A 13,239-nucleotide genomic window follows, 5' to 3' on the forward strand; every position below is an offset into this window, starting at 1 on the left:
CGAAGAAGGGCAGCTCTTCCCATCTGCCCCTTCCTCACAGCTGCTGTCTCGGAGGGGACCGGAGAGGGGCGGGCGGGCGGCCCCATCCATCCCCAAGGCTGCCTCCCCCTGTCAGCTCCTCGTGGTTCTGTGCTGCAAGCTGAGGCGCAGAGGGAGACAGAGACAGTGAGCGTCAAAGACTCCTCCGTGAAGGAGGAGCAGGACGCTCTGCTGTAGGTGTTGTGTGCCCTCATCCTTACGGGGAGAAGTAAAGCTGTGGCTGCCGTTTGACTCAGCACTGTGGGTCGATGTTCCAGAAGACGACTTAACTATATTTGACTAAATGTGGATTGTTGTACCATACATAGTAACAATAAGACATCCCCTGATAATAAGCCATAGTGTGTCTTCTTGAGGAAAAATAAATACAAGACAGTGTCTTATTTTCGGGGAAACACGGTACTTTGGTGTTTGTCCTTCCAGGTGTGGCCTCCATCGTTGGGTGCATTCTATAAACTGTTGCCATTGTTTTTCACTTAAATATTTTTAAACCAGATATTTTTATCTTTCCATTTTAACCTTTCTGAAGTGCATGTTTTCTAATAGTTGTGATAGGAGGATATATTATATCCCTAGAGATAAGCCTTTGGGTTTGTTTCTTACCCTCCCCCCTCCCGCCCCTAGAGTAATTAGCATATTTCATTCTGCATACATACTAACCAAGAAGCAAAAACAAAACAAAAACCATTCCCTGGGTAGGGAATATAGTCAGTCAGCGTTCAGTCTAAAACCATAAGCCACATCAATTACTTGAGCGGGAGATTGAATGCAAAGAATTGGTAAGGATGTTAAACTGGTTCATGGTAAATGACAGGGTAGCAGGGAGCTCCAAAGCCTACGTCTTCAAACATCCTTAGCTACTGCGCCCATTTCAGGGGGAACACCCCTACTCTGTGCCCCGTCAGTATTATGAAAGTTATGCTTTCCTTTTGTAAGACTGAAAACGAAAACTGAAAGCTCACCGTTGTGCTCCAGAAGCTCTTCACGGCTGGTAAATGAGATGGTGGCCAGCTCTTCAGAGGCCTCCTGTTGTGCATTTTCATGGTTTGACAGGGCTAACCCGATGCTGTGTTTGTTCTCTCGTAGCATCATAGCCTTCCGAAAGGCCAACAAAGTGGGGATTTTCATCAAAGTTACCCCACAGCGTGAGGAGGGTGACGTGACCGTGTGCTTTAAGATGAAACATGATTTTAAAAACCTGGCCGCACCCATCCGCCCCATGGAGGAAAGTGACCAGGGCACAGAAGTCATCTGGCTCACTCAGCATGTGGAACTCAGCCTGGGCCCGCTTCTCCCGTAAAGGGTCCCACTGGTAGGCAGAGCCCAAGGGAGGTTTGCGTGACCCTGTGTTAAAAATCGAAGCACTGCTTCGTTAGGCCTTGTTTATTAACGATGTACCTGTGCACTACTGAATGCAGTTCTTAGGAGAGTGGGGGCAGAGGCGAGGTGTTAAGAACATGGAGAAACATGCTCCTCCTGCTGTCCCTTCTGTGTCACCAGAGCTTGTGTCTCCACCACTGAACCCTGCACGTTGTAACAGGCTACATCTGTCCCAAGAAGGGGGTGGTGTCAGATTTGCTCCCTGAGACTGTCTGAAGTGTCTAAAAAGTGTCTCCTATTTGGATCTCAGAGGATCAGACTGTCACAGGGAAAGTGGAAATGATAACCCTGCTACTAAGTCCCAGTGTGGGTCTCCGTGGACCAGCTGCTGTTTGCTTGCACTGGATGTAATCTTCAGTCTGTACAACCCTCTGTTTTCCATCAAGACTCCTGTCTTGCCATTGATTTCCATTTGGGGTCAAAAGAGAATTGCTCTCTGGGGACTGGGACCTGTGAGTTTCATAAGGCACACTCATTTCCTCTCAGTTAAAACAGGACAGGTATTCTTATCTATTGGTTGCTCTTCAGTTTTCCCACAGACTTTGTCTTTACCAAAAATCTGAGCAGCAAAGAATTGTGTTGTGCCAAGGGAGCAGTCTTTGTATCCCGTCCTCCCTACACCCCTCTGCTTTGCCCTTTAAATCTGTAGCTTATTTTGGGTATTTGGGAATTGGAAAGAGTCCAAAGAGTACTTAAGGGAACGAGTTCACTCCCAGATGCAAAAAACATTTTAAAGGTTAGGTTTTTTAAGGCATCATCTGAACTAAAGGGGAACTTGACCATTATGATCCTGAGTTCAAAACTGGGTATGCAGAAGTGAGCCTTTTCTCCTTCCTGGATTTGTGGATTGTATCACACCAAGCAAGGCCACTTGGATGGTCAAGGCTGAGGTAGTGGTGCAGAGCATATTGGCCAGGACACTGGCCTCCCAGCACTCGCGCTTCCCCGGGGCTTGCTGGAGTGGGGAGGTTGGCCTTCATTTCTGTGTTGTTTTCTGGCAAAGTTTGCCACCAGCTGCACCTCATGCTCAGTAAACGTATTGTTAGCAACGGGCCAACAGATACTCAGAGGAAAGAAAATGGTCGTTTCACCTGATTTTACTTTTAAGTTATAGTCTTTTATTTAAGTAAATAGATATACTGTAATCTGGAATTCAGACATGACAGAGTATCTTTCCCATTGAAAGATAGAAGTATTTAGAAAGCCTTTGTAAAACACTAAATTGTTCTCTTAGGATCAAGCCAATTATATGAAACCATATTCCTACAAAATAATATATATCTGCTGCATTGTAAGAAAAAAATTACTCATCTCTCTAAGACTAAGATGAATAGAATGTAGCCTCTTGGGAGCTGGAGTTGGGGGGTAGGTAGTGACAAACTTGCAGACTATGGAAAGAGTTTAACCTTTTGTAAACCCACAGTGTCAAAATAATTTTTATTTATCTTTTTACTAAAGCCTATGATAACGCCACTGCCCCCTACTGGTCAGTGGAGAAAATGGGGCTCAAAATAGAGAGGCTCCCTTGGGATGGTCACATGCTTGTATAGACAACACAGTTTGTGTGTATGGCGTATAACGTATATATGTTCCCAAATGTAATAATGTTACAGTAATAGGCTTCAGACAGCCATAAAGACATTTTTGATCATAGAATAATTATTCAGAAGCCAAATTAACAAGCAGAAAAGCAAAGCCGGGTTTAATACTTCCTCGTGATAGTTTATAATGCAAGCTGGTGTTTTGTGCGTTCAAAGAAATAGCTCCTAATTCAGCTGGTGAATTAGCAATTGTATTTGTTTATTTTTTATGTTAGATCAGATGTACAATTGTTTAATGCTAGTAGTGTGGACCCCTATAGGAGAACTAGATGCTGGTAGCACTTAAAACCATAATTTCGGAAACAAGGCTAAATTTTTCAGATTGGTGATTTGACTACTTTATTCAAAGTGCTCATAGGCGTAATGAACTGTATGTCATCCCTATTTGTGAAGAAACATCTTTGGTCCCTTTGGGGAATAAGAGTCGCCCCTTCTTGGTCCTTATTCAAAGACAGGATTACTGTTTTGCCTTATTGCTTAACTTGCTGTAGTGAAATAAAGCAGATGAAGCTTGTGTGTGTGTTTTGTTTGGATTCATGAAGACTTAGAAGACAGAAATCAAGAGGATTGTTTTGTGAAAATCAATGAGGCAGGTGGCCTTCAACAAAAATACCAAGATATGTGAAGCCGTTGTTCCTTGGCGTATTTCCCGTCTAGGTTTGTACCCTTTAATCTCGCAGACCCTCTGGACAACGCCGCGCTCTGGGGTGTGCACACCCACACGAGCATCCTCGAGGGACTCAGATGGTTTCTCTTCAACGCCCTCTGAGTTTGGGGCAAAACGACATCAGAAGGGGTGATGTCTGGGCTGTCGGGTGGGTGGAGTAAGGTTTTCCAATAACATTATCATAGGACAACTGTACTGCCCTGGAAGAACGAACAGGTGCACTGTGATGGGAAAAAAAAATTCCTGGCCTATTTCTCATAAGTGTAATTTTCAGTTTTCTAAAAATTTCTTAACTAGCCCCATGATCACTCCTGTCCTTCAAGAAATCTTAACAAAACACAAGATCAAGCTACTAGTCAGACTGGTGGAACCCCCAAGACTATAGCCCTTAGTTAACCCTGAAGTTCTGAAAATGAGAGCCTGCATTTTCAGTCACTCTGGCCAGGTACGTACACCTGTTAGGAAAGTAGGATAGTGGTATTTTGTTAGGGGTGTTGGAATCAGTGACAAAATGTGTATGAATTGTTGAATGCAAAATTAATTTGCTCTGTAAACCTTCACCGAATTCATAATGAACAGCATGTTTTTTGTATTTCTCCTTGGGGATATTTTTTTAAAAAGTCACCATAACTTTCTGAGCTGACCTCTGTCTAACTGGCCCGCCAGATCCCCCTCAGAAGTCACTGTTGTGATTGGATGTTTCTGAAGACGCCTTAACAGACCTAAGTATTCCTGAGACCATTTGTCTGCAGCGTCAATGGAGTAGAGACACGTTCAAATTGTTTTGATGAATTGGAACCCTAGCAGCAATATGATGTCACTTACCTTCATAGGTAGATGTGACTTGAACTTCGTATAAACATGTTCTTAGAACCGTTATAGATAAGATAGTTTGCTAAGTCTCCACCAGCTTTAATCCTGGGTCACGGTCCCCAAAGACCTTTCCAGAGACATATCCTTCCAATCAGACCAGTATCCACGTCTTGATTGGTACTTAAACTCTTCCTCTTGTTACTCTGGGTGAAGTGTGCATACTCCCCATCATTGAAAGCAGCTCTACCACTTGATGCATTAGATCCCATCCTACTGCCAATTCAAGGACTTGATTTCAGCACCTCTCCCATCTTCAAAAAAATTACCTCATACCCCTCCCCAGGTCTCCTATTTGTCTACATCCTTTAATTCGAAACTACCCACCCACCAGCACCCTCCCATTCGTTAGGACGTCGCCGCTCCACGCCACCAAAACTGCACTTGCCAGTAATCTCGCTGATCTCCACCTTGCTAAATGCAGCGGTCCAGTCTCGGTCTTCATCTTACCTTTCCCGTAGCATCTCCCTCGGCTTTGGAACTCTTCTGTTAGTTTCCAGGGCGCAAAGTTGGTTTTCCTCCTCCTGCCCTGGCCTCTTCCATCAGCGTTGCTAGTTCTTCCTCAGCTCCTGATCTGGAGTGGCCACTCCTCTCTCTACACTCACTCTCCTAATGAGCTGCTCTAGTTTCCAGGCCACCTCCCAGATTTAAATGCCAACTCTGATAGTCTCGGAAAGTCCAACCCTGCAGCCTGGATTTTCCCTAACCACATCTGCCTCTCCACAGCAGCTGTAGCCTTTCAGTTACTCTGATCAACACCCGCAGTATCTTCCTTGATTTCACTTATACGTGCCATAATCAGTAACTCGGCAGATCTGGTCAGCCCTATGATCCTGAGCCAGCCCACTAATTCATAGACCTAAGGTTTTGCTACAGCAATATCCACACTTTCGTTGGGTGCCGTCAAAGCCATTCCAGCTCAGAGCAACCTTGCTTGGGACAGGACAAAACACTACCTGGTTCTGGACTCTTCCCCACCATTTACTCCCTGAAATCACCTTGATGGAGATTTCCCACGCAGCATGATGGAAGTCCTAAGTTTTCTGCTCATTCATTCACCTCTCTATCTCCCCATGTTCACCCCACCCCAGCCCTGTCCACCTCCACCTGTGCCTGTAACACCCCAGGCAAACTCCATATCAGAGTCTGCATTGTCTGCTCAGATGGAAACTTAAAGGCGTGATGGTAGCACATTCAGGTTTTCATTCAGTGTCTTCAACCCCTCTTAGAACCATCCTTAATCTTTCCCTACTTAGCCAGTATTAATCCTGTTTGATACCCGTGCTTAGCTTGTTTCCCAGAGGACTACCACAATCACCATCCAATACACTGTACACTTACTTTTCTAACAGTGCACTGGTGCCCAACCTTCCTAATGCCGCAACCTTTTCATACAGTTCCCCATGTTGTGGTGACCCCCCAACCATAACATTTTTGTTGCTACTTCGTAACTGTCATTTTGTCACTGTTAGGAATCAGGTGACCCCTGTGAAAGGGTTGTTGGACCCCCAAAGGGAGGGGTCACGATGCACGGGTTGAGAACCGCTGTCCTAGTGGAATACAAAGAGAAGCCCTGGTAGTGTGGGTTACGCCTTGGGCTGCTAACAGTTCGAACCCACCAGTGGTTCCACGGAAGAAAGATGCGGTTTTGGACTCTATAAAGAGTTATAGCCTCAGAAACTGACCGGGGCAGTTCTACCCTGTCCTGTCGGGTCAGTGAGTCAGAATGGACTCAATGGCTTATAAGAGGAATTTATGAAAGTACCATGGACTTTGAAAAGCACAAACAAATCTGTCTTGGAAGAAGTACAGCCAGAATGCGCCTTAAATGGCAAGATTTTGCCTCATGTACCTTGGACATGTTGCCAGGAGAGACCCCTCTCTGGAGAAGAACACATGCTTGGTAAAAAGTAAAAGCAGCAGAGTAAGGGCCTTGAGAAGATGGCTTGACCGAGTGGCTGAAACGATGAGGACAGCGCAGGGGCGGGCGGTGTCTCGTCCTGTTACACACTGGGGAGCTGTGAGTCCGAACCTCACAACAGCAGTGGAAGACACGTTCCCCTAGACCCGAGATTTTCTCTCCCCTTTAAACGCTCAGCAGCTGCAGGGCCTAGAACAGTGGCTGGCAGATAGTAGGTACTCAATACTTGTTAATTAAATTAACATTATCCCTAGAGCTTTTGCTCTCTCATCTTTTTAATAGAACAGACTCCTCAGAGGGCGTGTTTCAAAAGCAAGGAGTGGAGTGCTGCTGGGGAGAGGAGCAGATATGTGTAGGGAGGTGGAGCTGAGAGTGAGTCTGCGATGATACAGAGGGATGGATAGAAATAGCCTCTTTTTGTCATAGGTTGAATATTTTTACTGCTTTGTATTTTCTACCTAGAATATTACTCCCTCTATCTGCTCCTCTTCCAGAATTACTTCCCTGTTCCCACCTCTCCGTACCACCCCCCCACCCCCCAGATAGGTTCTTAGTCTGTACTTCTACAGGGCATTTACTTTCATTGTTATGGGTTGAAGGGAGCCCTGATGAGCACTTTGGGTTAAATGTTGGGTTTCTAACCCCAAGGTTGGCAGTTCAACCCCTCCAGCAGCTCCAAGGGAGAAAGACGATGCTATCTGCTCCCCTAAAGATGTGCCACCTTGGAAACCCAGTGAAGCAGTTCTACTGTGTCCTATAGTGTGAATCAACCCCGTGGCTATCGGGTTTTATTCTGGGTGGGGTGGGGTGGTAGTGGGTGGTGGGTGTGTGTGTGTGTGTGTGAGAGAGAGAGACATGTCCCTCCTCCCCCATACCAAATCACATGCCAGGCTTCTCTGCCATCTGTTTCTCCATCCACTCCAAGGCAGCCTGGATCAAACTGAAAACTCCAGAGCTAAGTCACTTGCTCCATAGCAGATGGTAGCTTTATCCTCACTGTCTGATGCTCAGACATGATAAGCACACTGAAATCTAACTCACCGCATGGGATCCAAAGGATTAACTGTAAGAGTTCAATGGAAGTGGTATTCAACAAAATCACAAGATGAAAAGGTGTTTCCTTCTTAGGTTTTATTGTTTCCTTCTGCTGCCCTCTAGGGGAACGCATTGAGACTGTTACACTTCTAACCTCTAACACTCAATGTTTTCTTTACATGGACTGCCTCAGAGCCTTGGGCAGGCAACAGTATGCTTTCTGTATTCTATCACATTGTTTCTTTTCCGTTGTATTTGTTTTGAAGACTACACCTAAGCACCTGATACTAAATGTCCACAGACAGTAGTGATGGAAACGGTTCTCTAACAGTGGTACCATGCGGTGAGTAAGCTCCACGTCTGCCTAGGGGCAGCCAGCTGAAAAGGGCATCGCTCTCTAACAACTAGAAGAAGGCGATGTTACAAGGGAATCAAATTGCCTGGATTTCAAGCAGGGCCGTCTTCCAGGAGAGATGTCATGTTGAAACTAACAGAATGGGAGGAGGAGGTGCCATACAAATACTGTAGGTAGGAAAAACTGCATTAAAAAAAAAGAATTATAAAATAATTGAATAAATATGAAAAATCAAAGTTTGTAAGCTGTAGCTAAAAAGTAGTACTTAGAAGGAAACATTAAATATGCTTAATCATACAGTAATATCTCAAATCTGAGTATTACGCTTCCAGTAACCTAGGCATAAACAGTGATCAAAAGACTTGATCCACCAGAGACACAGATGGATGGCACTGTCACTGCTGTTAGTGGGGGTCCTCCAGTTGCTTCCAACCCACGGTGACCCTGTGCACAACAGAAGGAAACACTGGCTGGCCCTGGACCAGCTTCATGCTTGAGAGCCCGTGGTGGCAGCCACTGAGGTGGAATTGATAAAAGTTGCTCAACACCATTAGTCATTGGGAAAATGTATATTAACATCATCAGATACCAAATCACACCTATTAGAAGAGCTGAAATAAACAAACTGGCAATACTATTTGGAATCAATCCACCACTTGCCTGTCAGTTTGTCATCTGTGGTGGCTTGTGTATTGCTGTAATGCTGGAAGCTTTGTCACTGGTGTTGTAGATGCCACCAGGATCACTCACAGTGAATACATTTCAGCAGAACTTTCAGATGAAGAACAGACAGTGAAGGACTAGGTTGTCCACTTTGGCGGAATTAGCCACTGAAAACCTTATGGATAGCACTGAAACAGCGTCAGATGCTGTCAGAGATAGCGCCAGAAGACGAGCCCTCAAGTCAGAGGGCCTCAGACTGTGACTGAGGAGAAGCTGCCTTCTCGGTTGTACAAGTTGACCACAGCGATGGGGACGGAACAAAGTGTAGGAACAAAGCCTTTGGGCTCCTCACCTGCTGCTGGGGCGCGACTCAAACTGGGGAGAAACAGCTGCAACAGCCTACTAATAAGTGGAACTTGGAATGCAAGAAGTACGGGTTTAGGCGTACTGGAAACCATCAAGAGTGAAATGGAGCACATAAAGATTGATGTCCTGTGCATTAGTAATCTGAAATGGACTCGTGTTGACCATTCTGAATCTTGGACCCTCATCTGGTTTACCACGCGGGGAATGACACAGTCGAGAAATGGTGTGGCATTCATCGTCAAAAAGGACAGTCCAAGACCAATCTTGAAATACAATGCTTTCTGTGATAGGGTTTTATCTATCCCCATTCAAGGATATCCAACCAGTACGATGACTCAAATTTATATGCACGATGAAAAATTTGAAGAATTCTACCAACATCTTCAGTCTGAAGTTGAAACATGCATTTATAAGTGGCAATGATAATTATTGGCGATTGAATTGCCAAAGTTGGGAACAGAGAAGAACAGTGGTTGAAAAATAAAGTCTTGGTGAAAGAAATTACGCTGGATGTTGCATGAGAGAATTCTGTATAACCAAAGACTTTTTCTTAATCATTTTATTGGGGGCTCTTACAGCCCTTATAACAATCCCTACATCCCTGTTAAGCACATTTGTACACATGTTGCATCATCCTTTTCAAAACATTTTCTTTCTACTTGAGCCCTTGATACCAGGTATTTTTCCCCTCCCTCTCTCACCCTCCCACCCATGGACCCCTGATAAATTATAAATTATTATTATTTTCATATCTTACACCAACCGCTGTCTCCCTTCACCCATGTTTCTGTTGTTCATCCCTCTGGGGGTGGGGGTTGTATGTCAATCATTGCGATGGGTTCTCCCTTTTGCCCCCCACCTTTCCCCTACCCTCATGGTATCACTATTCCCATTATTGTTCCTGAGGGGTTTATCTGTCCTGGATTCCACGTGTCTAGAGCTCTTATCTGTACCAGGGTACATGTTCTGGTCTAGCCAGATGTGTAAGGTAGAACTGGAGTCATGATGGGGGGGGGACGGACGACTAAAGAACTAAAGGAAAGTTGTATGTTTTGTCAGTGTAAAGACTTTCATAGGAAATACTTTTTTTCAACAACAACCACAACTGTGCACATGGACTTCACCAGATGGAATATACAGAAATCAAATTGGCCACGTCTGTGGGAAAAGGTGACTGAGAAGTTCAATATCAGCAGATAAAACCAGGCCAGGGGCTGACTGGAACAGACCAACAGCTTCTTATATGTAAGTTCAGGTTAAAGCTATGGACAATTAAAACAAGTATATGAGTATGAAAGCCAAAATATGACTTGAGTCTATCCCACTTGGATTTTGAGAACATCTCAAGGACGTACTTGCTGCACTGAACACTAGTGACAGAAGACCCAGTGAGCTGTGGAAGGACATCAAGAGCACCCCACGTGAAGACAGCAAGAGGCCATTATAAAGACGGGAAAGAAAGACAAGGTCAAAGTGAGTGTCAGAAGAGACTCTGAAACTTGCTCTTAATTCTAGAGTACCTAAAGCAAATGGAAGACATAATGAAGTCAAAGAGTTAAATGGAAAATTTCTAGGGGCAGCTTGAGAAGACAAAGTAAAATATTATAATGAAATGTGCAAAAACCTAGTCATAAAACCAAAAAGGAAGAACATACTCAGCATATCGGAAACTGAAAGAAGTAAAGAAAAACATCAAGTCTTGAGTTGCAATACTAAAAAATTCTGTGTGTAAAATACTGAATGATGCAGGAAGCATCAGAAGAAAATGAAGAGCTTACACAGTCACTGTACCAAAAAGAAATAGTCAACATTCAACCATTTCAAGAGGTGGCATATGAGCAAGAACCAATGATACTGAAGGAAGGAGTTCAAGCTGCACTGAAAGAATTAGCCAAAAACAAAGCTCCAGGAATTGGACTACCAATTGATATGTCTCAATAAGATGATGAAGCATTGGAAGCACTCATCTGTCTATGCTAAGAAACTTGCAAGAAAGCCCTTTGGCCAGTTGACTGGAAGAGATCCTTATTTGTACTCATTCTGAAAAAAGGTGACCCACCAGAATGCTCAAACTATAGAACATCATTGATGTCACATGCAAGTACATGTTTACTGAAGATCATCCAATAACGGTTGCAGCAGTACATTGACAAATAGCTGCCAGAGATTCAGGACAGATTCAGAAGAGGACAGAGAACAAAGGATATCAATGCTGAGGTGAGATGGATCTTGGCTGAAAGCAGAAAATGCCAGCACTGTTTACTTTTGTTTCATTAAGTATGCAAGGGCATTTGTCTGTGCGAATCATAGTAAAGTAGCAATAGCCTTGAGAAGAATGAGAATTCCAGGACACTCTACCTTGGTCATGCTGGGCTTGATCCTGCATCTGGTTCACTCACCTCTGGTTCTTTGGACTTGAGCCGCGCAGCTTGTGGTATTGGCTGCCCCCAATCCTTGGAGTCTTCAGTGGCCTGCCTCGGATCTGCGGGCCTTGGGGTCATTAGCCTATGCAGCCACCAGCCTGTTGCCTTCCTGCCGATTTTGGTTTCATCAGCCTCCAGCCTAGTATTTGACTCATGAACTTGAAACCTGCTGTAACTTGGACTTGCTACTCCTATAACTCTGTGAGCCAGTCTCTCAGTATTAATGTACACACCTACGTATACATATGAGTGCCACTGGTTTTCCTTCTCCAGAGAACCAGCCCGAGTTAGCACCGAGAGAGATGCAAAATGGCTTGGCCACTTTAGAAAGTTTAGCACTTTTCCTAAAAGTAAATAAATAACCACCTTCTGCTCCGGTAATCCTGCTCCTAGGTATTTAGCAATGAAAAGCTCTGTGCACACAAGGATGTGAATGTTTGTGGCTGCTGTGGTGCCGGTGCTAGCAATCGGCTCCGACCTACCGCGCCCCTGTGCACAACAGAAGGAAACACTGCCTGGTCCTGCACCAGCCTCTCTGTGATTCCTGTGCCGGAGCCCACTGTAGCAGCCACTGTGTCCAGCCGTCTCGTCCAGGGCCTTCCTCCTTTTCTACTCCCCTCTACTGCACCTAACATGATGTCCTTCTCCAGGAACTGGCCTCCCCTAAAGTAAGTGAGACAGAGTCTTGCCATCCTTGCTTCTAAGGAGCTCTCTGGCCATATTTCTTCCAAGACAGATTTGTTTGTCCTTTTGGCAGTCCATGGTACTTTCAATATTCTTTGCCAGCACCACAATTCAATGATCATCAACTAGTCAATAGATTTTTTAAAAAATTAAGTGGTACATCCACACAGTAGAATTCCACTCAAGAACAACAAAAGATAATAAATTACCAATACATGTAACACTGTGGATGAATCTCCAACAAGATAAGTAAAAGGAGTCAGACTCAAAAGGCTGTAAGAGATTCCATTTTTGTGGCATTCTGGTAAAGGCAAAATGATGGGGAGAACACAGATCAGTGGATGCCAAGGGCTGGACTGGGGGTGGGAAGAAAGGGATTGACTACTGGCTTCGGGGTAATACTTTGGGGTGTGGTGGGGTGATGGAACTGTTCTATCTTGATTTCCTGACTGTGTTAAAAAAATTTATACTTATACACCTAAAAAGGGTAGAAGTTTACAGTATGTAAATTATACCTTAAATAAGCCTCTTTTTTTTAAAGGGCAATTTAAACAAGTGTTAAGCCCACTGCCATGGGTTTAACTAAGGTGACCGGATTTTAACATTGGTAAAGCGGGACACCATTGATAAAACATATCCTGGCGAAATAGCCACATGGCTGCGGAAAACCGTATACCTTAGCTTGTGCATTTTTTCCAAAAATCGGGATTTTAAAACGCCACGGGACGCAGGAAAAATTGTTAAAAATCGGGACTGTCCCGCCCAAAGCGGATGTCTGGTCACCTTAGTTTAACTCACGTCAAGACCCAAATGGAGTTATTTTTCACTGTAAGCCGTAGCCTTCTACAAACCCCAAACCACACTGCCATTGAGTGGATTCTGACTCACAGCGACCTTATAGGGCGGGATAAAGCTGCTTCTGTGGCATTCTGAGACTTTTGGGGACTAGAAAGCCTCTCTCTTCTCCCGCGAAGCAGCTGGTGGCTTCAAACTGCTGACCTTGGGGTTAGCGGGAATTCCATCCATACACATACCAACGTTTGGCACAGGCGCTCAGTGAGAGCTAACCCTTTTCGTCCCAGGCCCTCATTATTTACTTGTTCTTTTGTCCCCTCGCCCCGTTTTGAAACAAGCCCGCCGAGTTTGTGGCTCTTCACCCCAATTAGAAACAAACTGCGCCCCCAGGGCCCCGCCGAGAAGCCGTCAGCCCCGCACCCCCGTACTCGCGGACGCCA

The 13,239-nt window shown here is 44.8% G+C and overlaps 2 protein-coding genes across 3 annotated transcripts in view; both read left to right on the plus strand.

Moving 5' to 3' along the window:
- Positions 1 to 3,534, plus strand: part of DCTN4 (dynactin subunit 4) — a 35,174-nt gene extending 31,640 nt beyond the window's left edge. For both annotated transcript variants that reach the window (XM_004696729.2, XM_004696730.2), the window contains one exon: positions 1,040 to 3,534. In XM_004696729.2, coding sequence (XP_004696786.1) covers positions 1,040 to 1,339 — 300 coding nt within the window. In that variant the 3' untranslated portion in view covers positions 1,340 to 3,534. The remainder of the gene's footprint in view (positions 1 to 1,039) is intronic.
- A 3,292-nt stretch (positions 3,535 to 6,826) lies between these two features.
- The window catches only part of RBM22 (RNA binding motif protein 22), a 16,162-nt gene continuing 9,749 nt past the window's right edge, over positions 6,827 to 13,239 (plus strand). Inside the window, exon 1 of the mRNA XM_004697091.2 lies at positions 6,827 to 6,850. Within this exon, the coding sequence (XP_004697148.1) occupies positions 6,827 to 6,850 (24 nt within the window). The remainder of the gene's footprint in view (positions 6,851 to 13,239) is intronic.

The sequence above is a fragment of the Echinops telfairi genome, unplaced genomic scaffold (assembly GCF_000313985.2).
Source record: "Echinops telfairi isolate 266 unplaced genomic scaffold, ASM31398v2 ScPeMD7_7469;HRSCAF=8507_0, whole genome shotgun sequence".
NCBI lineage: Eukaryota > Metazoa > Chordata > Mammalia > Afrosoricida > Tenrecidae > Echinops > Echinops telfairi.